Genomic DNA, 26441 nt, shown 5'->3' with positions numbered 1-26441 from the left:
TGTGTCGTGTCCTACATGAGGAGAGCAAATGAGTATTTTGTTCCAAAACCCTTCAGACAAACGAACACGCGTCATTTCATACATGAACACTGCAGCAGAGCCAAGGACAGGAGGATTTTCCAGCCCTCCCAGCAGGCCAGTCCTCCAGAGTCAGCAGTAACAGGGAAGGTTTGGCTCCCAGCAAAGGGAAAATAAAGGGCACAGCCAGGAGGCTGGGTGGAGGGGAAGGAGGAGCCTGCAGCAGCAGGAGGGAAAGAAACCAAGCACATCCTGAGGGTGTCTCAGCTCCGTATTGGGAGGTGTAAGAAAGTTAGGACACATAGGGCCTCGCTTCACCAGTGTGGTTAAAAGTACAGACACCTATTTTTATTAAATCTTATTCCCAGCCGTTCCCTTATCTCCCATTCATCTCACCAGTCAGGTATTTTACCAGTGTTCCCTGTAAGATTTACTTGCCACGCAGCTGTTCAGTCTGCAGAGCATGTAGCCATCTGTTCTGCTCCAGCCAGAGCACTTGTACAGAAAAAATAAGGATGAAAGTGAATATTGTTGCCTTCTAAAATGCATTCTGAAATTGAACAGTTCTCAAGGACATCACATTTGAGATTTCTGTCAAATCAGTCGAATTGTGCAAGACTTTAAGGAACACAACAAGCAGAACAAACATTTTTGCTAAGAACTTTCCAGTCACTAAGACCTTACCACCTTGCTATCTTAATTATCTTTCAAGCAAAACCCATGTCAGAACCTGCAACTTAGTTAGAAATTCTGTTTTTCTGGGCACACACCATAGGCAAGCTCCCACCCAGCCACACTCTTTCACAACTTTATAGTTCCCTGTATGCATGGGGAACAAGTCTCAGGCACAGAAGTGAAAATTCACTTACCTGTCACAAGATACAAACCCACACACCTGAATCATGACTTCAGAGATAACAGCGTAGTTTGGTTTGGGTTGGAAGGGACCTTAAAGCCCTTCCAGTTCCAACCCCCTGGCATGGGCAGGGACACCTCCCACCAGCCCAGGTTGCCCAAAGCCCCATCCAGCCTGGCCTTGAGCACCTGCAGGGATGGGGCATCCACAGCTTCTCTGGGCAGCCTGTGCCAGTGCCACCTACCACTGAAGTCTACCTCTACATAAAGGGAATCCAAGGAGTGCTGGTAACTGAACTGAGAATTTCCAAACTATACTACCTATGCAATGGCTGGGAGATGTCAGGATTTTTTTCCTAACTGCAGGAAGTAACAATTTGTGCAAGAAATACAAATCTACCAATACAAAGAAACAATTAAATCACTCCCCTGCACTCATGGAGCAGAACACGCCCTTGTTGTGCAGCCATACCATTGCCTGTAGCCACCTCAGTGTTGTAAGTGGGTGCGGTAACACAGGAAGCTGCAAGTGCCGAAGTGATGAGAAACCCAGTGAAGCATTCAGCTGTAACCTCTCCTCTACCACAGCACACCAGGAGTACACGTAGAGCCGCAGGTCACCCATAACAGGTCATCATCTTCTGCATGATGTTGTGCTGGGTCTGGCTGGGATGGAGCTAACTTTTCCCTGCAGCAGCCCATGCAGTGCTGTGCTCCGCACATGTAGCTAGAACAGCAGTGCTATCACACCAGGGTTGTGTCTGCTGCTGCACAATACTGGCACTGCATCAGGACTTCCTCCAAAACCTCTCCAGCATAAAACTGAGGTATTTATACATACTTTTATAAAAGGCAAAAGCAGACATTTTGATATCAAGTAGGAAGCAAAGGGTTATTTAAAACTGTTTAATTACATGTTTCAGGTAAGCACAGACAATACAGTAGGTTCCCCACCACTGAATATTTACATTCTTTTCTCTAGGCTTGAGCTGTTCATTAGGAGTCTCTCTCAATCAACATCCTTGCTCAATCAATTTTGCTGCAAAGAAGGGTATTGGAACAGAACTATTGTAGGAAACTTCATTTCACCAAGGCATGATTTTGTGTGTGTGTTTTGTTTTTTGTGATTTTGTTTTCCTCCTTAAAGAATCATCTACTAGCAGTTCAAGATACTTTGGGAGAATTCTGGCTTCCAAGAATGACCTGAAGAATGCATTGAAACCGAGCAGTGTGTTGAAGTCCTGGAAATACTTATATCAATACCAATACGCATGTTGTAGAGCTGGAATTCTCTTTTCCCACTGGCACTGCCACCGATGCGTCGTTTCTGTTAGGACAGTTTTACACCAATTTTGTTTTGTTCTTTTTTCATTAGCCTTTGGGCCTCTTTCTCCATCTTCTTTCGCTGTTGTTCTGCTGCTCGTTTTTCCCTTTCTGCTATCTTCTGTTGCCTGTAATTAGAGAAAAATGAACTGCTAAAAAAAACAGGAGTCCAATTTACAGCATAGTCAATAACTAGCTTATTATAACTAATAGAAAACAGAGCCTCAGTCGACTATAGTTAGTCTCAGAACAGTTACTCTTTTGTCATACTAAAGGTCTTTTCTCAGATTAATATGGTCTTAGGCAGTAATATTCCTTCAAATATCACAGATTCATAAGGGTTGGAAAAGACTGCCAGGATCATCTGGCCCAGCTATCCCCCCTAACATTTAGAATCTGAAAGCCACTCAGTTCTCAAAGATTCAGAATAATTAGTTCAAGTAGTGGACAATTAAAAGGCCTAATGCTAATTAGAACATAATTAATCTAGTGCTACAATAGCAAGATGACCTGTCTTTTCAAATTCAGACCAACACAATTTGACTTGTCTTGAACATGAAGTTCTGCCCCTCCTTTTCCTCAGCACAGGCATCAGTAGCTGTGCTCTTCATAATGCAAGTCCTACGAACATTTTCCATGTAACCAAGTGAGATGATAACTTTTAACATTCCCTTTCACTTGCTCAGGATCCGTGCTGTACTCTATTTCTCAGGGACACGTTATAGCGCTCATATTCCAAGTGACACATTGCAGCTTGCTCCTGTACTTCACCATTAGCAATAGAACAGTGTTCAGAGGTCACTCCTGCTTTGCATTTGGCTTATTAGATATTAAAAAAAAAAAAAAAACAAAAAAAAACAACACTGCCATGCTGCTTGCAAGATGACTTAAAAATAAAAAACGGAGCTTCATTAATTTGAGGAGGAGAAATTTATCAGATTTGGTAAGAATAAAGAATAGCTCATTAAAAGAGAATAAAGAAGTCTAATTGGTAGAGCGTAAGGAGTTAACTTTCAACATATTAATGTTATCTGTGCATGTCTGTAAAACGTTCAGAATTAAAAACCATCTTCAACTGAGGCAACCTTCTTTGGTAAATTGTCAACTACGGGCAAGCTGGGCACACAAAACAAAATACTTGAGGTATAAAGACTACACATTATCTTTGTACTTGACAGTGGTAGGAGAGGAATTGTACTTAATACCTTCACGGTTTCATTTGATTGATTATTAATGGCTAGAAGTTTTCCTATCCCCTAATAAACTGCTCTGCTGTCTTGAAAGAATGAAATTAATCATTTACATCAGAATCTACCTCTCATTCCTAGTGGGGTTAAGGGAAGCCCAAACTTTTATTTTTTATTTTTCACACCTCTGAACTGATGCAAAAGAGGGCAGGACGCACATAGAGGCAGTGCAGTTCCAAAAAGAGACAGTGGAGTTAGTTTAAAAAAGAAAAAAAAAAAAAGGAAAGAAAAAAGACGCAAAAGGTGTTAAGCAATTTTGCTATTCACTTGCTGTTGTGAAATAAGGAAAGTTATAGCAGATCAGGTTTCTTTCCCCGTGTAAACTACAACACAGAACACTGCACAGTAAAGATTCCTGTAAGGGGTTTCCATGCCCTCTACTGGCTGAGTGATTTTATTGGACTTGAGTTAAGTCCAAATGAGAAGTGATCTTTGTATCATCTCAGAGGTACTGAAGTCACCAGAAAATACATACAAGTAGCTTACCAGGAAAGCAATTGCCTTTTACTGCTCTTTTACTTGGTCACTGTTCAAAACACTGGTATCTATTCCAAACATTTTACTTGTTTTCAGTATGAAGTTACTACAACCTTTTGAGCTCAGAAAGGTTCAATTTCTCAACAAAGAGCCTACGACAAACTACAGCCACATCTGACTCACTTATTCTGAGCTCCAGCACAAGGAGTTCAGCACAGTTTGGATGGAATGATACCAGTCATTTAAACCAGAAAAGTATTCATTATTGATGCCAGCCTTGCTTTGCACTGCTAACACTAGTTATGTCCAAAAAAACTAAACCTCTTTCACTGGTTAGCAGAACACTAATTATAACCAGAACAGTTAGCAGACATTCCAGTGGTTGTGTTTGTTTTTTTCTTACTGTATGCATTCTGAAAAACTAAGAAGAATGATTTCATTTCATCATCATTTTCATTTCTTTCAATACAAAGAGTACAAAAACTATTCTCACACATTGGACCTTTTACACAAAGCTACTTATTAAACCAAGGACCATTTATGTTAACTGTTTCCACTGGGGAAAATAAAAAAAGAACAATTCATTGGTATTAGAAAGTCTAAAGGTACATACAGGTATCTACAATCTGCAGCAGCGAAGTTCTATCTAACTTCAATTAATTGCAAAGAAAAATGAAAATCCAGCTTTCATCCACCACACTGCTTTGCCACTGACTGGAAGATTTCAGTGCTACCAGCCCAGAACTTGCTGGGGAATGGGCAAGAAAACAGACTCCAGGAACTGCTCAGACAACAACTGCAGATTACTCCTCAGCACTGTCTTCCAGCACGCTTGGATTTCCAGGAAGCATCTGGCTTACTACACATGCTTGCTTCAACTGTTGCTGTGTGCATTAAGTCACCAGGGAGAAGGCCGCAGGATACAGTCTGCCCTGCTATTAAGAGGCCACAGACCATTTTAGCATGATTGAGCACTAAGAACAGACTCCAGATTGCTCCCTTACTACACACGCCTGAAAAACAGAGCCAGGCCTATCAAGTACTATACTCAAGTTTTGTGTCAAAAGTTAGATGTTAATTCCACCACAGATACCTACTGCAAGAGAGACTGTAAGCCCGGAAGGCATTTCCTACCAATCTTGCTAAATATCAGCCAGCATTTTCCACAATTAAAGAAAACCACTGTAATCTGATGTGTCCTGAATAAAACAAAGGTTTTACTTCACACAGCTGGGGTACAACTCAGACAATGATCAGTTGTACCGAGGTGGCCATTCATAGTAGGCCAAGAGATATGTAATACAGACAGTTACAGTTCTAGTTGTGCTCCGTTCACTTGAAATATTTGGACACATACACATAAATCCCTACTAAAACAAGTAAAGTTCAATACTTTTAGTGGGGCAGAGGAGGAAGCCTCTCAAAATTAACTACTCGAGCTGAAGCCTTTCCATAGTAAAAATATGTCAGGCCAAAAGCTTCCGAACAGCTTCTACCAAATAAGAAAATTTGAGAAACTCCACTGCTATTCCCATGCAAGCAATCCCTCTCACTAAGCATTCTAAAGCACAAACCTGACAACTGGCAGAAAATATACCTTCAACCATCCCAGGAAAAATCCACTACACAGACAATTTCACACTCCAGAAACAAACACACATGCACTCACTGGATTATTACTGTCTAACTTCTGTAAAACAAGTCCACGCTCGGGAAAGCTTGAGTACTTGTTTTTATAGCCTTAAAACCAAGATCTTTAATGGAACGTGGTAAGGGCTCAGTAAAACACACTGCTTTTGCTAACTGCAGAGGCTGCAGTGTCATTCCCCAATTCCAAATAAACAGGATTTTTCATTGTCTTTCATTTTCTTTGTCTGGTGCATCACAGGTTGAGTCTCAATAGATTGCACATCTGAGATTAAAGATCTTACTGAGCCTATTGATGTTCTTTAAAGGCACTATCCTTGGAACAAAAACAACCCGAAGAAACAACATTCGGATATATCATATAGCTTCTGCAATACAGTCTTGAAACAGTTTCAGTAATAACGTTAAAAAACAACTAACTAAATATTAACCAGAATGTCAATGTATGTTTGACAGCGTTAGAATTGGTTGAATTTATCATCCACCACTAACGCATCAAAAGCATGCTTCTTATGTATGACTTCACTCTTGTACTCTTGAACAAGAGAGTAAGACATCTTCCCAAATAATGGCACAATAAATAGCTCTACAGAATCTTCTTTCTGAAAAAAAATACCCTTTTTCTTTAAAGAATTCACAGGTTTAGAATTATTTTTAAATATATCACGTCTTTATTTCCCATTGTCACTATTGTCTCACCGAAGCCGTAGATTTGTGATTTTCTGAGTAGAATAAGAACAGGTTAGGAAGCTGGAGTGATCTGAGGCAGGTTATCTGATCATGTATCAAGCTCCTAAAGTTTGATAAAACTTTGAAATTAAACAGGTTAACATAAGTCATTGCGAATTCAGATCATTGTGTGCAATTAGCTTCAACTCAACCTGCATCTCACTACCATTTGTACTTCAACTTCTTAAAATGGAAAAGAAGAATAAAAGAGATGAGGTATTCACACTAGTTTTGTGAAGCACTGAGAATGAGAGAAGTGCTACAGAAAACAAACCTGCACTTGATTATTTTGCATATAAAAGTTTTTGTAGTGCTATGCTATTTTCATTTACCTAAGAACTTCTTCTGCCTGCCAGGCAGCATCTTCTTCTTCTTCCCAGGCATTTGTATTTTCTTGCCAAGTATCCAAGTCTCCCAGTTCAGGCTGGAACAAAACAAGAAAAAAACTCTAAGCACGTGGAAAAAATAAAGATAAAATCACTTATTTTTAACCCTGATGCTTCAGGCTTCCAGAAATATCTAAGATATGACAGTACTTCTCAGTTTACTGTTCACGTTCTAATACTGACTTTTTGCCTTTATATTGTTAGTGTAGATTTTTAGATTCTGTTGCTGGGGAACAAAGGAAAGAAGGAAGTACTAGAATGCATTTTTAGGAAGAAGACAAGTTGAGCAGGTGAACTGAGTAGATGGTATTAAAAATTTCTGGAAGTTGCATGGACAGACCAACATTATTCCCTGAATGCTGTTTTTACTCACCAGAGCCCTTTCCTGAATTATTTTCATTATGACAGTCTAAGGAAGTGTTATGACCATTCTGTACTGCTTTCTGCCTAGACCACTTTGTGTACTACATTAAACAAAGCACTGTTAAAGAAGGCAAAAATTAAGAAAAAAAATGAGTATCTCCCTCTAACAGCCAGGCTATTGCATAGCCAGGCTATTTAGCAAAATAAGAGCAAAAGTTAGGAGACTCTTAGAAGACAAGCTCTATATAAAGAGGAGGGAGAAGCAGAAAGTTAAATATGGGTTCAAGATTACAAAGCAAATAAAACCCACAGACTTCCTAGAAAAAAAAATAATAAAAACTCTTGTTAGAAACTTACTGTGTAGAGTCCAAAAAACATGTAAGTCATTGGCTTACAAGATTTGCTGGTATAAAGGTGCTTGGAAGCTCCCTACCTTTTAACCACTGGTCTGTTAAGCTTCACAGTAGAGTAAATAAATTAGAATTAGATCAATTACTTCATTACTTTGAACCACATACTCGATTTTAAAATAATTTATGTTATTCCACAACTATTCCTCTTGCTCTTCACAATACAGAAGGCAGATTATTCCTTCTCCTAAGGAAGTCATTTACCTGTCAAATAAGAGATCAATACTTAGAGCATACTTACAGACTGGTGAATAAAAGGAATATCTTGCGTAGCTGCTAGTCTGCTAGAGAATCCTGTGTTTCCCTCTGGAATCCCAAAATTTAAAGGTTCTCGTTTTTTAATAACTATCTGAAAATATTCAAAAAAGGAACAAAAAGAGAGGTCAAAGCACTCTGACAACCTATGACTGTATCAAAACACAAAAAGGGCACAAAAAAAGGAGAGATCTAACAGCCACATCTCCCAGTATTCACCTGAGCTACCAATTACATGAGATATTCCTTGGAGAAACCCTGCTTTGGAACACAAGCTATTCCAGGTACTTCAACAGCACTGCTGTGCAGACAGCCTAAGCTTCAGTAGTTGAAATGCAACTCCATATCACATCAACTGATAAAGCTCTGTGCTAATTTAGCTGAAAAACGTGCACTAATGCTTCTCCTGAAAGGCAAGTTAACAAGTTTAACACAGTAGCTAAGATCCTGTATCCCTTATCTGTCTTGACCTCAAGACATGAGCTTACTCACTTGCTTTGTTTAGCCTATTTTAAGCCCCTGCTGCTTCCAAAAGATCCCCAATTTCACTGACTGTACAAACACAAGGAGCAATGCAAGAAAGCAAACAGGACTAGACAATCTCATTTCGCAATGGCAGATGTGGTTATCCGACTGAAATTCCATTTCCACACCATCGATATGAGCAGGAACACAAAAGGATTCCACCTCAGATCTTGGGGTTCCATATTGAGCCCCAACACTGTGGAACTGCAAATACAAATTTGTACTTACAGGTTGGTAACAGGGCCAAGTTAGCAGCAATGGTCTATATGGTGCCTGCAGTCAACCCTAGAGATGTGTTTAAACTGAACCAGTATAGCAGTACTTAAGCAGCATGGACTCTTCCTGAGTTTTATGCTACACCAGAAGCTTAATTCATTAAGAAAAAACATCATGAGAAACAAAGGAGAAATCCACCTCTCCCCCAGTCCTCCTCTGCCCCCCAGATTTTCTAAGACCAGAATCCTCAGAAGACTCTAGTCCACACAGTCTTGCAGATCCCAAATATACACAAGAACAACCCCACTATCATCTCCAGTTCATAGGAGCACCAGAGAATTAAGGTTTGAAAGGGCCTAGGGGGTCTCCAGATGAACCTCCTGCTCAAAGCATGGTCAGCTCTGAGGCTGACAAAGGTACACAGGGTTTATGCAGTTGGGTCTTGATGGAGACTGGACCACTCTGGGCAACCTGTTCCAGTCCTTGACTGCCTTCATGATGCAAAAGGTTTTCCAATCGACTCAAAGCCCTGTAGGTATCCAACTGGAATATTTCCACATGGAAACAAACCTTGCAATTTACCAGAACTTTAATTAGAAAAAGTTCGTGGTGTTAATATTAGTGTGAAGATACCCATCTCTCTATTCTTCAAAAATCTGACCTTTGAAGAGCAAGCTATTTCGAAATATCAGCTCCCTAACAACACTCGCTCCAACACGGTTTGGTAAGACAGGAACCCACTGCTTTCTGAAGCAGCAACGTTGCTACATCAAACATCAGTAAGGGCAGGACATCGAGTGTCTCTGTTCAAATACCAAAGAGGTATGAGCACAAGTGTCTTAGTGCAACCGTGCTGTTTTTAGAATTAAAAGCGAGGTGAGAGTTCTCACATTTATACTTCCTAGAACAGTTAGACTATGAAACTCATCGTAAGTTTCCAAGAATTATAAGACTAGCAATGTAAACACTAACCAGAATCACATTTGGTAAGGTCTGAAAGTCAGCATTTTAATCAGCCAGGTTAGACTAGACATCAGCATCTATTCTCCTTTCAACAGGACAACATACTTTTGCCTGAAGCACTGTCTATAGGTTGCCAATTTACTTATAACCTATATTAAAACATGGAAAGCCCTCAGTAAGTATAGTTGAAAACTCAATACCTACTTTTTGAGTTTTTCTTATAGTTGGTGTCATATCTTTGAAATAATCAGGTTCCATTTGTTCCAAAGGGTTTTGCTGAGCTGCCACATTACCATTGCCACCTTCAATCTTCACACTGGTGGGTGCATCCTCATCCCATGAAGACCAGTCTTCTACTTCTGGCTGTAAAAGTAAATGATACAAATTAATATCTGAAAGTAAAAATGTGTCTTAACGTATCTTGCTAAGACAACAGAACTGGTACAATCACTCTGTTAAGTAATTATTAAATTACCTACCACTGAAGCAATTACCTGTTTGGGAACAGATGAATAATCCACTGTGGTTGGCAAAGTTATTTGGTCTCCACTTAATTTTCGCCCTCTTCCAGACCTGAAAGAAAAATGTAGGATTCCTCCAAGCTCTGAAAACATGAGCACTACGTTTTAAAAAAAAAAAAAAAAAAAAAAAAAGGAGGTCTGAGAACAGCACTGCTGAAAGTAGCCTTGGCTAAAACATTAAGTGCCTAAACTACCTCAGTATTGTCTACTGCTAGTAAGACTTCCATCGTGAATTTAAAGTGGGGCTCACACAAATTTCAAGTGCCATTTACTCTTCACATTTCTTAAAGAGTTGCTCCTCCTCTGTTTCTATGCCAGTTTGAAAAGAGATGAATTAAATCAGTTATTTGCATATAGTCAGTTACAGTTTTTAGATTCCCAATGCTAAAGAAGCAAACACTACAGATCTGTATTAGCTCAAAGATAACCATTTCCACTGGAAACTGAGAAATTCTTCTATTGTCCTGAAGCGTTAAGCTGCATTTAACAAATCGTTTGTTGAGCTGCTCGATTTGAAAGCCCCTCTAAAGCACTTTTCCCTTTGAAGTCTAAAGATAGGTAGCAAAATGTAATGCAAGTCAACAGCTTCTGCTCAATACATGCTTCTATTTAATAATGTCGCAGCGAAAGTGTTTCAGCAACTGTAGCAATTTTAATTGAAGACAAACACTAGTGCATTGCTAATAAACAATGCAAATATTTACTTCATGACATTAAAAAAAAAAATCACATTAACAAAATATTTTTAGCTGACATTTGCTGTATCTTAAAACCTTTTAACACAAGAGAATTAATTTGACACTGACACTCGTGTTCTCCCCAGGTGTCACCTCCTATATCAAGACAGTCACCTAACTGACCTTGGACCTCGATAGCTTTGAAGAGCAAAGATCTGTTTATTGATGCTGATGAGAATGCCACAGGGAACTGGCACTTGGAGTTCACGTCCATTATTGTTATTATTATAGAACATTCCACCATCACATCAGAGCAGCTGAATTGCTTGTAACACAAGGTCCACTGCACACCGGTGAGTGACTAGATTATTTTTTCCTACTTTTGACCAAATTATACCTCCTTAGGAAAGATCAGGTGCTATCATCAAATTTTCGCTTCATATAATTAACTCTAGCCCATTCAGAAACTGCTCCTTTATGCTGAAAAACAACAGTTTAGTTCTCGTGCAAGAAGTCTTCAAGACAAAGCAAATCTTAATTGTTTCAGGTTTTTAAGAAATAAACTTACAGCTGTCTAAGTCTTGAAGTCTTTACAGTGTTAAGAAATTAAAATAAATGTAGCTCAGAAAAAGCTATTACTAAGTATAAGGCAACCAAGATAGGGACAAAATTCTAAATTCTATCTTATGTAGTATATATGCACAGGTTCAATCTTTGAGCAGGTTCTGTTGTAAAAAAAGATTACTTAGGCAACCAAATTTAAACACAATTTCCGGATTATATCCTTGGAAAAAATTAAGTCTTCATACAAAAGGTCATCTACTACTGTGGTGTCAACAACGATAAAAATGTCATTGTTGTAGGCCTGTTTGACTTACATACGCAGTTATATGAGACCTGTTTTAATCTTCTCTTCACATGAAAATATTTGTATGTACTTGATGCTAGATTCTGTAACAAACAAAAATAAAACCAAAGCTCCCTCAAACATATTAGGAACATCTGATACTTGGGCTGACTGGATTTGTTGATGTCTCTAACAGAAACCTAAGCCTGGAAACAGCTGCTTCCCAACCATCATTAGACTGATCACTGCTCTGAAGACCAAATGTCTCTTGGTTTTGTTTATCTACAATAATTAGCAGCATCCAGATTTGTTAGCAAAATGAAGATTTTAAAAAGAATGAAATTTCACCTTATTTTGTAATTATACCTGTTGTTTGCTGGAAACAGCGGTATCAAGGAGGCTGCCGTTCATCAAAAAGTTAACTAAAAAGATGCCAAGTGCTATGCACAGGCTTTATGCTGACTAGAGATGCACAGTCTCTGCAGGCACTTGTTTAAATTAAAAACTAAGATATGTAATCCAAACAAGTACTAGCTCATATCCATCAAATTAAAATGCACATTTAATTAAATCACATTTGTTGGTTACCAAGCTTACTCATATGCAGGGGTGCGTTATAAGAAAACAAAATTTATCAAACTACGCTTTGCAGCTGACATTAAAATGAAGAACTATCCGTAGTTAATGGACTGAACCAGCTTGATCAACTCACTTGCTTATGTGAAAGTTTTAACTAACAGTTATTAAGAGAAGAAAAGTTCTCCTATTTTTTGCTCCCAATCAGTTCCTCACCTGTTCACTGCAATGATTAAGTTCATTCAGAAATTGAAAAAGAAGAAAATTGTTTATTACATTCAGTGATAGTACTATCTCTTTCTAAGAGATATCTTAACACTTAGATTAAGGGTCCACATGTTACAGAAACATATATAAAATATATGTTACAGAAATTATGCCAACTTGGTGTTTTGACTTCTCAAAGAACTTGAATGGCAAGTATTCTTAATTTAATTTAGAATTCAAATCACAAAACTAAAGCTGACAGCTATCAAGTTGTATGCAGCATTAAAATGTGCCTCTTAAAACTTCAGTAGATGTGGAATGAATTTACCAACAACTAGTTAAAAGCTTCTTCTTATTTATACAATGAGTAAAGGTAAACAGGACAAAAAACAATTCAGATGCTATTTTGTGTGTACCACATGCTCTGCATATGCTTTAATCTCAGTGGCAAGGTAGTAGTTATCATACACAAAAGAATAATACATTTCTTCAGACTGCTAATTGTTTAAATAAAACAACATCCTGTAAGGGTGATGAGAAGGAAAAGTAGTCCAGAAGATGGCACAGTATCCGAGAAGATCAGCATCAGGTACTGTTGAACCCTACTAATATATAACCATAAATCTGTATATATAACACATGTGTTAGAGATAAAAACACACACACGTGTGTTTTTATATTTTTTTGTAATGCTTCTAGATACTGCACTGCTGCGTTCACAAATTTACAACTCAAAAGAACATTAAGTGTTTTTGCTTTTTCTTGCAAGTTTTAAGATGTTCATTTTTAAAAAAGGAAAAAAAAAGTGGTTCTCTGAAACTAATCACTGTCCTCTAAACATTTGAATTAACCTTTAGCAGGCAGAAGAACCTGAAGTCTCAAGCATCTCAAGTTTCTTGACCAAGCAGGATGAGAATGAGTTATATTTACAATGAAAGCCTACTGACTGATGACTGGGTGGATGCTGCCATTAACTGAACCTCTTAAAAAAGAGAATATCACTTGCCAAATCCTTTTTAAAAAAATTGTGAATGGTTTTTAGTCATTTGACAGAGGATAACGCTAAAAGGCAATTTTTAAACCCTGTCATAGCTGTTCAGAAAACAATCCCCATTAGAGCTATCATAACACAAAAATTCACAGACTCACAACTGTATTACATAGACTTTTGAACTCCACAGGAATATGCAGACTGAAGAATGGATTTGACTTGTTTTGTATCCTTCTTGATTGTTTTGCAATTGGTAGCAAAACCAGAATTAGGAAAAGAGGTGGGTATGTGTTGGGGAGAAGGAAAGACGAGAAAGAACTTGCAATTAAACCAGAAAAGGTAACCAAATTAAGTACGTGTTTACCTGCATATTAACTTTTTAATAAAAGAAAGCACAGCTGCCAGGCAAGTACAGATTTTAAAGAGCCGAAACTGTGTTATGGCCATGATGAGAAACCCTTCCTGCAAAAGAAAAAAAAAAGTTAGATGTAGAGCATTATATATCTTTATAGCCCTTAAAGCCAATTTCCTTAGTTGCTCATAAACAGGAAACATTCTGTGAAGCTACACTCATGCAAGAAAAGAAAAGAAAGGAGGTACCTGGAGCAGAGGAGTCTACCTGCCTACTACCTGGACATTTCACTGATGTAAAAAATTCAAGCACCTTATGTGTACAGCCTTTAAAAAAACAGCACATAATTATAGATAAAGTGACAATTAAAGACACTTTTGAAGTGGAAGTGCTGGCAATCAGCTGTGGTGACTGTACGCCTTAGACACTAACAATGCAAGGAGAAAAGAATTATGACCAAGAAGCTCGCACCTCCTTAAGCAAGTCTTGCAAATGCAAATTATAAATGTACATTAAATCAGCACTAAGTCAAAACCCAAAAGTGGCTGTTTAAAGTTTCCAGTGATTTTAATTGGAAACGTGTGATGAGAACAAACATTTTATTTTAGTGACCAATGTCACTGAAAGATCACCAGGGAAGAAGGATCCTGTCCACACTACGTGCGCTACAGCACAAGTTAATCCCCTGGATACATCAATGCTCCTGTGACAGCTCAGATTATGCTAACAGACCCAGATGAGCAAAAATTGATCTTTAGCTGAAACCAACAATGCTGGCTGCTATTTTTCAGCGTCAATTAGAGACTTTAGTAATTGATATTCAGTGTATCTATACTTATTCCAATAGGTCCCCTCAAATAGGTGTAGACCCAATTAGAATAATAAGCTGTAATTCAATGATCCCTTTTCTTTTTTCTACAGGTGAACATCTCAGAGTAAGGAAGAAGAGGTTAGGCTTCACAAACAGCTTTTAATTATATGCAGCTACACTTGTAACAACATTTTCTGTTGCCAGTTTAACATACCTCCTGGTGAGAAGAGAAGGCAGCCCTGTGACATCTTCCTCAGGCCATGAGTATTCCATGGAAGGACAGCTTGATTTCAGATACGCTATGGCATTTAAATCACTTTTTATATTCCAGGCTTTAAGTTAGGAAGAGTCAGGAAGGTGGGTCATTAGGTAGGCTGCTCCAATACTGCCCTGAGGATTTTATTAAAAAGTACATCGTGGGATTTGTGAGCTTCACGGAGCTTAGATTTACTTTATCGGTGCTCATTTGCACGATAACTAGTATTAAACCTAGTAATACAGTGCTAGAAATACTACTTCACATACAATCCAGAAAATATATTTGAAAATTTTGTGTAGGGTTGCCACTAAGCAAGTAGGTCCTTTTACTGAAAAAAAAAAAAAAAAAAAAAAAAAAAAAGGCTTAAGCCTTTGTATAAGCACCAAAATTACACCAAATATATAACATAACCACCAAATTACAGGCCATGCTACAAAGCTGTAGCTCAGGAGAAAGGCCTTGCAGGACACATTTCACCTCTACCTCGACACTAGCCTTGTCTTAGTCTTATTTCATGGGAGACTCCTTATAGAAGAGTGGGTATTAAATGGACTTTTTACCTAACAGGAACTGGAAACAGTCAAACTTCCCACAAAAAAAGTAGTAACATCAGACACCAGCCAACACACTCAGCTTTCCAATTTAAAAACAGAACTATTATTTGGTATTGTACTCCTGAACTTCCTTACCTTCTGGCATAAGTGATTTGGACAATATCTAGGTGACAGGATAATGCATCAGTCAAAAATTTGAAGGATTTAGGAACAGTAGAAGCTAGTGAAAGAAAAAGCAGATGGCAATTGGATGGATAGCTCTCTATTCTAAAGGTAAAGATTACTGCACAGGAGCACTTAATTGGCAAAAGAAATTGTTACTTTAAAGAGATGCAGCTAAAAGCCATCTACCTGGGATTTCAGGAATGAAGAGCAGGTGACCTGCTGAAATAAGAATAAAGGTATGTCTTTTCTGAAAGGAAGGTTATTTAGAAGCTCATTCCATTCTTCTTCATCAGAATTCACTCTTTTATTGGCTCGGGGGTCAGAGGGAGTTAATAGAAAGATACTCTACAGTACAAAGAGTAAAGCAACTTTCCTACTGTTTAGCCTACTGAACTGCCACGCTAGACAGTCCAGACAGATCCTAAATTTAAAAACAAAACAGAACAGCCCACTGATTGACATGATTGTTTTAGGAAGCACTATTACTCAAAAATATCTAGACTCAATATTATTTTTGCCTAAATTCAAACAAATAAACAAACAAACAAACAGAACCCTCAAGGACAGTCTAGCTCACAAGTTCTTGAAGCTCACCGCTGACAAGTGTTTGTTAGTCACCAGAAATTAATGCATTTTTTCCCAGGGCATTCCTATACACGTCTGCACACACTTCAATATCACCCACACGCCTGTTCAGCAGGGTTCAACAGCTACCTTCATTCTCCACACCGCTCAGGTGACTCCTTGCTCTGCTTCCTATGTGCCACGCAGAAACTACAGCATTATACTGAAGGAAAGCGAGACACAGCCATGTGCTGTACGTGTGTGTTTGAGCCATGCTCCCCTTTAACTATGGCAGTATCAAGCCTTTCAAGACAGCAAGTAGCATTTTGCTTTCCTCTGCTCTAAGCTTTGATTGTAACCTCCCCAGTTAAGTTAAGCCCTGTGATCGAAGTTGTCAGATCCGCAGCCAGAGTTTCAGCAACAGCAAGGAATCACTAGGCACAGTACTACCAGCAGTCACCCAGCTTTAAAAGGTACTTTTATCAGTGTATCTAGTTTTTCTACAGCTAATTAAGATGTGAAGCAGCACATACGCATTAATTTTGGCAGTATGTTAAAAGTTAGGTAAAAAGAATCCTAAACCAAGTACTTGGTTCAAGATCAGGACACATCAAGCATTCCCTACCAGGCATCTAAAACGGCATTTGAAGTGTTTGTGTTATTGCATTTTTTGAGTTTAGTGCAAACTGAATTCACCTGATAACATTACATGAGACTTGTTAGGTAAAACAAGGTGTTCCTTGTATTTCTGTTTCTTCTCCAGCCTGGCAAAGAAGAGATGCACAGCCATGTACAGCACTGGGACAGAACACGGAGTGGCAACACTCCAGGAAGAGTCCTCAAACATTTCTTAACAGATGGAGGCAGAGGTGAAACACCGGACTAGAATTCAAAAAATCTGATAATCTGTCAGCCTGACACAGCTTTGCATGTATCACGCCCCGTGCCTCAGCTTCCCATTTGTAACATGGGATGGAGCTTTCCTTCTCCCATTAACATTCCTTCTAATGTATAACATTTATCAGACTTACTGTCAACTGAACTTTTAAGCTCCATTGCAACAGATATAAATAAGTAAATCAGGACATGAATCCTAATTCATCTAATTTTAGCAGTCAGTGCAACAATTTTGTAAAAGTTAACAAATTTAGCCAGAGTTTGATTCACGTATCTCAAGCCGCCTTCTACTGGAAAGAAGTTACAGCAATTGCTCAGGTGGAAGTTGTGCACCACAAAGATTAGAGCATGGTAGCAGCAAGATTTTAAACACATTAGAGACAAGTGAGAAGCCCAAGGCAACTTAGCCCTGGAAACATTTTATGGATCAATAAAGGAAATATAGGGAAGGGAGGGAAAGTCCAGAAATGTACTGAAACGGTTTTACGCTGCGCTCAGCTTGCAGCAGCGTTAGAGCTCCTGGCAACTCGGACCTCGCAGGCATCAGCCTGAGGCACACACCATCCAGCTGAGCATGTGAACTAAGGTCCCAGAGACAAGATGCTCACTGACCATCACCATGCAACAAGCACCTTGTTGTCTGCAGGAGCACTTCCTCTTTTATACCTAATTGCACACACAAACACTAATTAAGCAATATCTCAAGAGACAGAACCAATTCTAAAACAAAGTCACTTTCTGGCACTCAAACTGTTTTAAAGACTTAAGGTTTTTGTTTTGTTTTGTTTTCCTCTTACTGAACTCATCTCCTTCCATCAATTGAAAAGATGACAGAAGATTAATATAGAGGGCACCTATCCTCTCCTCTGCTGCTCCTATGTTCTACTTGTAATGCTGACTGATGCATGCCGTGTTGCTTTCTTGAGATATCATCATCTTCTGAATGGAATTTCTGCCTTGAATTACCACTGCTTTGTGAGTTGATTGCACTTTCTTTCACATCAGCTCATCTGGGACTCTGCAATGAATACATGAAGACATCTTGGAAACAGTGGCTTTTACTTGCATTAAATACAGCTAATTAAATAGCCAAGGGAAGAAGTCTATATCAAAATTAAAAATAACTTGACTGAAACTGAACGTTTCCCCACCAACTACATATTTACATGAGTAACCACAAAAAACCTCCTAAGGCAAAATGAGACGTCTGTTTCCTGGTACAGAAGACTAACATGCCCTTGGGTACTCACACGTGTCAGCCCCAAAACTCCACAAGAGCACCAGTGAACCAGCATGTCTGCACTAGAACAAACAGCTGATTAAAAAAAAAAAAAAAAAAAATCAAGAAAGCACCATGTGATTAGTCCAAAGTTTAAGCAGCAAGAATAAGGTCTCTTAGAAGTTCAATTTGTATAAAAATTTTAAACAAGCAGTGCTACCACATCAGTCTGAAGAATGACCAAGTCGGTTTACAGGGAGATGGAACCTTACAAAGATTAGTAAAAAGACCTTAAAAAAAATAAATGGTTCTTTACAAGCACAAAACTCCTCCTCCAAATCATGTACATTAAAAGATGTACAAAGACATTGACTTTTTAAAACAGCAATGTAATGATTCAGGAGCAGCATTCAGCCAGGTACTGGAAGCAAAAACCAGCATCTCCTGCACTTCAGAGAGTAACCGTGATCCTGTAACCTAGTGAAGATGCTCCACTCCCTTCTTCCTGGATGATTTGATCCTTTTTTTTTTCCTAATCACTTTATGTAGAAACTTTATGTAGAAATATTGGGAGTGCTGAGGCAGGAGGAAAAAAAAAAAAAAAAAAAAAGCACAACTAGGCCAACATCTTTATCATTGATTTTGATAAATGGATAGATGAAATGGAAACGTGGCTCAATCTCATAGCCATGCTACTACAGCATTATAAGTGTAGCATCTGTCTACATGCGGGTGGTTACAGGGAACTGTAGTTTCAACACTGATATTCTCAGTTTCAGCATAAGCACCCTAAATAGGAAGTTACAAGGTAGCTGGGAGAAAAGACTGCTTCTTTGCCTATTACTTACGGGAGTGAGACAAGGCATCCAAGGTGCTCAAATCCAAAATCCAAGAAGATATTTCACGATGATTTTTTGCAGAAGATGCCAACATTTAAGAAAGAATGAGTTTGTCTCACTAACTAAACACAGAAACTAGCCATACCTAAGTCTTTCCTAGACACCTAACTGTTTACAGACTGGAGCTTAAACTTTTTATTTTTTAAATCTACTTTCCTATAGTCATTAAACTGCTAGGCTAGTACCACCTCAACTCACCCCTTCCTCCTGAAGAAAATGAGCATAGTTCCAATCTTGTTAATGCAAGTTCTTGAAACTTTCTATTCTGAATTAGAATTAGTCCTGTTTTTTGGGGTAATGTTAGTTAAAACAGAAAATATAAGTCCATTAACTAGGCACAGTCATTCTTTAATAATTCGTTATCTATATGTGCTACTATCTTCTGAAAAACAGATGCAGAATATAAAGATGGAAGCCTTACAATCCCATGATACTACACTGTAACTTTGGTCGTACAGTTAATCTTTGACACAATGAACTACTTCATATAACTCCCTGCACAGCACTGGAGTTCCCAGACTCCGACACAGCTCACGATACCCCAGTTGTACCACAGTCTTTACTGGTCACCCTGGACTTAAATTATCTGTATCCACACTGAAAGCCATAGACATAAATTAACGCACTCTTGCTACTACCACAAAATCATCTTGCAACATCCGCTGTCCAAACAAGCAGCAATAATTCACCGCCGTGATACACCATGGGGCGTGCTGTACGGGATGACTTGAAGAAGCCCCTCCACAGCCCAGCAGCATATCCAGAGCAGCCAGCACGACCATAAAGCAGCAAGCTGCGCTGTTTTTCATCAGACGTGCCACGGAGGCACCACGAACAGTGACCACGGAGCAGCGCCCCACCGCCGGCCCAGGGCTGAGTTTCCGAGGGCAGCAGACACCGCAGGACGCCGTCCTCCTTTGCTCTCCAGGATCCGAGCCCCTCAGGGGCGCACCGCCCACCTCCCCCACGGCTCCCAACCGGCGGCCGCCTCCCGCTCACCTGCCCCGGCCGGGGGGCCGCCGGGCGCCGAGGCGGCCAAAGCGCAGCCTCCGGCCGCCCCTCATTCAAAGCCTGGCGCTCGCCACCGCCTCCCGCGCCGCCATCTCGGCCTCCTGTCACCGGGGCGACTGGGCCGCCCCTTCCGGCCGCGCCGCTTCCCCCGGCCCCGCCAACCAGCGCCGCCCGGGCCGCCCGGCTCACGCCGCCCGCGGCTGTAGGAGCGGGGCGGGGCGGGGCGGGTTGACGTGGCCGCCCTGCGGCGCGGAGGTGTGGGGTTGGCCCGGTGGTCCCCCACCCCAGGAGTTTTAGCGGGGTTTTTGTCGCGTCAGGAAGTGTGATAAATCGCCCTTATCTGTGTGCCGCCCGTGTGGTCCTAGAGATAGTCCTAGGCGGCTGGCTAGGCTGCTGTAAATGTGGGAAATGTGCTGAAAATTTGGCTGAAGTGGCTTCCCACTGGGTGTTACACAGAATTTCTAGGTTGGAAGAGACCTCAAGATCATCGAGTCCAACCTCTGACCTAACACTAGCAGTCCCCACTAAACCATATCCCTAAGCTCTACATCTAAACGTCTTTTAAAGACTTCCAGGGATGGTGACTCCACCACTTCCCTGGGCAGCCTGTTCCAATGCCTCACAACCCTTTCAGTGAAGAAGTTCTTCCTAACATCTAACCTAAAACTCCCCTGGCACAACTTAAGCCCATTCCCCCTCGTCCTGTCACCAGGCACGTGGGAGAACAGACCAACCCCCACCTCGCTACAGCCTCCCTTGAGGTACCTACAGAGAGCGATAAGGTCGCCCCTGAGCCTCCTCTTCTCCAGGCTGAACAAGCCCAGCTCCCTCAGCCGCTCCTCGCAGGACTTGTTCTCCAGGCCCCTCACCAGCTTCGTCGCCCTTCTCTGCACCCGCTCAAGCACCTCGATGTCCTTCTTGTAGCGAGGGGCCCAAAACTGAACACAGTACTCGAGGTGCGGCCTCACCAGAGCTGAGTACAGGGGGACGATCACCTCCCTAGCCCTGCTGGTCACACTGTTCTTTCAGCTGGCGTTAGCTCAGCTGGGTTGCTTCACCTAGAGCTTCAATAAACGCTGTGTGTCTGCCAGCCTGACCCAGATGCAGTTAGTGGTTCGATATTGATGTGCAGGATTTGGGTGGAGGAAGATGTCGAGTAACCTAATGGGAGGTTTTTCAGAGCTCTGTGTGCACCTCTGGTTGAGTTATATTTGGTAGGACCAGCAGACCAGGGAAGGCTTTGACCCTTCTCACCAGTACAGTGTCCTGGGAACACAATAATACAAAGCACCTCCAGCCCTGAACCACACCACCCACTTCCTTCTGCTCCCATTAAATGTCTTTCCTCATAGCCTTCCTGTTCTGCAAATAGACATGACCTGCATTTTTGCCTTTCCTTACAGCATAGGAAACACTTCAGTGATCTCTAACTCTGCATCACTTCAGATTATGTATCTAGGCATACACAGTCCAGGAGTCCTCCTGGCTATTGATGACAACTGGTTGATGGAGGTGGTGGGTGAGCCACTGAGGAGAGGTGTGCTGCTGGGCCTTGTATGGACAAACAAATAAGGACTGGTTGGAGATGTAAAGGTTGGGGGCAGCACTGGCTGTAGTGACTGTGAGGTGGTGGAGTTCAGGATCCTGTGTGAACGAAGCGGGGTAATAGGTAGGATTTCAACCCTGGACTTCAACTTCTTCAAGAACCTACTTGGAGCAATCCCATGGGTTATGGTTCTAGAAAGAAGGAAGGCGGGTGGGTGGGGGTCAAGAGAGCTGGTGATTCAAGTAACACTTCCTTCAAGATCAAGATCAGTACATCCCTATGAGTAAGAAGTCAAGCAAAGGTGTCAAGATGAGCAAGGAGCCCCTGGGAAAACTGAAGCAGAAGGAAGTACACAGTATGTGTACTTCTGAAAAAGGCACAGGCCACTTGGGAAGAATATGGGAATGTTGTCAGAGTATGCAGGGATGTGACAAGGAAGACTAAAGCCCATGTGGAATTAAATCTGGCAAGGAATGCCAAGGACAACAAGAAAGGCTTCTTCAAATACATCAGTAGCAAGACGAAGACTTGTGAAAATGTGGGCCCACTGCTCAGTGGAGTGGATGCTCTTGTGGTGAAGGATACAGAGAAGGAAGGGTTACTGAATGCCTTCTTTGCTTCAGTCTTTACTAAGGCCAGCTCTCAGGAATCCTAGATGCTGGAGACAAGAGAAAGTCTGGAGAAAGAAAGACTTTCCTTGAATTGAGGAGGATTGTCTTAGAGATAATTTATGCCAACTCACATATCCATAAGCCCACATGGGATGCACCCATGAGTGCTGAGGAAGCAGGTTGGTGATATTGCTAAGCCACTCTACATCATCTTTGAAAGATCATGAAGAGGTGAGGTGCCTGAGGACTGGAAGAAAGCCAATGTCACTCCAGTCTTCAAAAAGGGCGAGAAGGAGGACCCAGGAAACTACAGGCCAGTCAGCCTCACCTCCATCCTTGTAAAGGTGATGAAACAGCTCATACTGGAAATCATGCATAACCATTCTGGTAGCCTTCTATGATGGAATGACTGGATGGATAAGTGAAGGGAGAGCAGTAGATGTTGTTTACCTGTACTTCAGCAAGGCTTTTGACACTCTGCCACAACATCCTCATAGCTAATCTCAGGAATTGTGAGTTAGATGACTGGACAGTGAGGTGGATTGAGAACTGTCTGAATGGCAGAACTCAGAGGGTTGTGATCAGCGGCGCAGTCTATGTGGAAGCCTTTAGCTAACGGTGTCCCTCAGGGGTCAGTACTAAGCCCAATCTTGTTTGATTTATTCATCAGTGACCTGGATGAAGGGACAGAGTGCACCCTCCACAAGTCTGCTGGTGACCAGAAAGCTGTGCTGTCATTCAGAGAGACCTGGACAGGCTGGGGAGTTGGGCTGAGAAGAACCTCATGAAGTTGAACAAGGGCAAGTGCAGGGTCCTGCAGCTAGGGAGGAATAACCCCAAGCACAGGTACAGGCTGGGGTCTGACCTGCTGGAGAGCAGCTCTGCGGAGAGGGACCTGGGAGTCCTGGTGGCCAACAAGTTAACCATGAGCCAGCAGTGTGCCCTTGTGGCCAAGAATGCCAATGGGATCCTGGGGTGCATTAGGGAGCATTTCCAGCAGGTTGAGGGAGGTGATCCTGCCGCTCTACTCAGCCCTGGTGAGATCTTACCTGCAGTGCTGTATCCAGGTCTGGGCTCTGCAGTACAGGAGAGACCTGGAGCTCCTGGAGTGAGTCCAGTGGAGGGCTACGAAGATGATCAGGGGACTGGAGTGTCTCTTTTTGTGAGCAGAGGCTGAGAGGGCTGAGCGTGTTTAGCGTGGAAAAGAGAAGGCTGAGAGGAGATGTTACCATTGCATATACATGTATAAGTATCTTAAGAGAGGGTGTCAAGATGATGGGGCTGGATTTTTTTTTTTTTGGTGGTGCCCAGTGATAGAACAAGAAGCAACAAAGCAACAGCCACAAACTGAAACAGAGGTATTTCCATTTGAATATGAGGAAAAATTTCTTTACTGTGTGGGTGACAGAGCACTGGAACATGTTGCCCAGAGAGGTTGTGGAGATTCCTTCTCTGGAGATATTCAAAACCCACCTGGAAGTGATCCTGTGCAACATGCTCTAAGTGACCCTGCTTGAGCAGGGCAGTTGGACTAGATGATCTCTAGAAGTCTCTTCCAATCACTGTGATTCTGTGATCTGATGCCTAACATAGCTGACCCCGGTCAACATGCTCATCATATCACAGAATCACAGAATCACAGAATTTCTAGGTTGGAAGAGACCTCAAGATCATCGAGTCCAACCTCTGACCTAACACTAGCAGTCCCCACTAAACCATTTCCCTAAGCTCTACATCTAAACGTCTTTTAAAGACTTCCAGGGATGGTGACTCCACCACTTCCCTGGGCAGCCTGTTCCAATGTCTAACAACCCTTTCGGTAAAGAAGTTCTTCCTAACATCTAACCTAAAACTCCCCTGGCACAACTTTAGCCCATTCTCCCTCGTCCTGTCACCAGGCACATGGGAGAACAGGCCAACCCCCACCTCGCTACAGCCTCCCTTGAGGTACCCATAGAGAGCGATAAGGTCACCCCTGAGCCTCCTCTTCTCCAGGCTGAACAAGCCCAGCTCCCTCAGCCGCTCCTCGTAGGACTTGTTCTCCAGGCCCCTCACCAGCTTCGCCGCCCTTCTCTGCACCCGCTCAAGCACCTCGATGTCCTTCTTGTAGCGAGGGGCCCAAAACTGAACACAGTACTCGAGGTGCGGCCTCACCAGAGCTGAGTACAGGGGGACGATCACCTCCCTAGCCCTGCTGGTCACACTGTTTCTGATACAGGCCAGGAAATATGCAGAGATTCAGGGATTTATCTGTCACAACCACCAAGATACCCGGCTTACCAATGGTAACAGTGGTTTTCAGTCTTTGGCAAAGTGATTAGATTTTCAAATACCCTTTTTTCAGGCACGTGTGACTAACATTTACATCACTTATCATTCTAAGCTTTTTTACCAACTCACTGTTCTCATTTGTTTACCTGAGCTCACATTTTATTTTGAAATTCTGTAGTCCAGAAGAATGTACCAAAATTCTTCTGACTCCATTCTTGCAATTTTTTAGTTCCAAGAACTGAATAAATGTTCTTTTGAATGGAAAAGGTAAACTTTAAAGTTAAGAAACACTTTTATGAATCCCTGAAGTGGAGCTTGCATGAGATTGCAGAAAGGCCATTCCATCAAGAAGGCTAGTTGCTGTTGCATTGAATGTGATAACGCTTAGTTGCTATCTAATCAAATCACAGCTATTACACAGTTCTGGTGAAAATTCGGGTACTAAAGAACAGGATCTTTAAAATCCAGCTAAATGTGGAATATATCAGGAAACATTGAAGCATAGTGCACTTAGAGGAAGCATTGCATCTCTTCACATTTCTTGGTCCTTTGGAAGATACTGCTTTTAAAGGTAAATGGGTTCGGTTCCTCATTCTGCTTGAATTTGTGTTTCCTACTTTCTGGCTAATAGCTGCAAGGCTTCAAAACATGTTCAGACCCATCTCCATGTTCTCCATATTTTCCTTTGCATGGTGTAGATCAAGACTTAGGCCAAAGAAAAAGAATGGCAGAGTATCCTAGTGTATTACTGGGGATCAGGGAGATGTGGTATTTAGTTCTTGCTGCAATCTATTTTAAACTACTCCGTAGAACTATAAAGTTATTTTCACTCACGTCCTTCACCAGTAAATGTTAAACTTTTATATTCAGAGAGGAACAGCTTCAACAGAAGTACTTGACAAGTACTTAGTGATCAGAGAGGGAGCTACCATTTTGCTGCTGCTAGGCAAAGGACAAAATTAAGTGCTCCTCTGCTGTGTACTGAGTAAGTTCTCTGGCAACAGAGGTCCTCAGCAAACATGCAGCATCTCCTTTTAGTTGTTTTGTGCATTGAAGGAGGAGTTATTTGCTAATCCATGATGAGGGAGGCATTGACCCACATATTGCTTGGGGAGGAGTGGGTGCGTGCCCTGCTCGTTGCTGTTTTCTATGCCATTGCTTCAGGAAGTGAAGAGCTGGATGCAAGGGGGATGAAAGGGGATGGCCTTTGGTAGGCTCCTTCATCTCCCTCCTCCTACATCGTGGCAGACACTGAAACTCCGTTTCCCCAACCTTTCATCAGGCAGCTGCTCCCTGGGGGCTGAGAAGCCAAGCACAACATGGCTGGGCAAGGCCAGACAGGGCCAGAGCAGGGCAGGCCGGGGCCAGGACCCAGTCCGGCCTGCCAGGCAGTGTCCTGCTGATGAGACAGACCTGAGGACAATCTGGGGAGTCAGTCCACTGGTCCAGGATCCATAGAGCCTGTAGCAAGGCCTGGCACAGTGGTAGCCAAGCTGAAGAGCAGCGCTTCTGTGATAGGGACTGGGAGTCATGGGCAGGGAGCTGGTGGAGCACCCAGGTGAGGCTGGTCAGGGCCACTAAGGCCCTTTGGTGCCCTTAGGGGCACATCACCCTTATGCCTGTAGCACCTGCATTCAGTAAAAGGTACTTAATATATGCAACGCTGTTTTTAATTTAAGCACCGTTTCAAAACCATTTATGTGGCAAAGATCATTTATGTGGCATCTTTCAGTATAAATTTCTGTCTAAAGAAGTAGAAGTTGGAAAGCAATCATCACCTGTGTTTACAGATAAAAGCAAACCCACCAGCATGGCACACTGGGAGAGGCCAGGTTATGAAAATAGCCAAAGACATTTCCTTAGAGAATAGGTTCAATTTTTGAGCATTACAATCTATATACTCAATCGTGAATAAGTCACACTGAGAATGAAACATTTTGAAATATGCATATAAACACCCACACTTAATATTAAACTGCCAGAATGGCTCACCCACACTATTCTCCTAAATGCACAACAGACCTATGTGCGACTGTTGCATTAATGGGA

At 41.5% G+C, this 26441-nt stretch overlaps 1 protein-coding gene across 3 annotated transcripts; it reads right to left on the bottom strand.

Moving 5' to 3' along the window:
- Window positions 1-1771: 1771 nt before the first annotated feature.
- Window positions 1772-20104, bottom strand: EBAG9 (estrogen receptor binding site associated antigen 9). 3 transcript variants are annotated; one of them, XM_082753452.1, is made up of 8 exons: window positions 19953-20085; window positions 14611-14786; window positions 13598-13695; window positions 9909-9987; window positions 9619-9777; window positions 7697-7804; window positions 6629-6720; window positions 1772-2324 (listed from the first exon to the last, which is right to left on the bottom strand). In XM_082753452.1, exons 3-8 carry the CDS (start codon window positions 13678-13680, stop codon window positions 2204-2206), a joined length of 642 nt encoding a protein of 213 aa, XP_082609578.1. In that variant the 5' UTR covers window positions 13681-13695; window positions 14611-14786; window positions 19953-20085; the 3' UTR covers window positions 1772-2203. The 3 variants fall into 3 exon arrangements, with proteins under 3 accessions (XP_082609578.1, XP_082609577.1, XP_082609579.1); XM_082753451.1 differs by lacking the exon at window positions 14611-14786 and having other exon boundaries at window positions 19953-20104; XM_082753453.1 differs by lacking the exons at window positions 14611-14786; window positions 19953-20085 and having other exon boundaries at window positions 9909-10033.
- Between the last annotated feature and the right edge of the window lie 6337 nt (window positions 20105-26441).

Source organism: Aythya marila (genome assembly GCF_965140915.1).
Source record: "Aythya marila genome assembly, chromosome: 2".
In the NCBI taxonomy this organism is placed as follows: Eukaryota; Metazoa; Chordata; class Aves; order Anseriformes; family Anatidae; genus Aythya; species Aythya marila.
The sequence above is the reverse complement of the archived record's forward strand: the minus strand, read 5'-3'. Positions and strand labels throughout refer to the sequence as shown.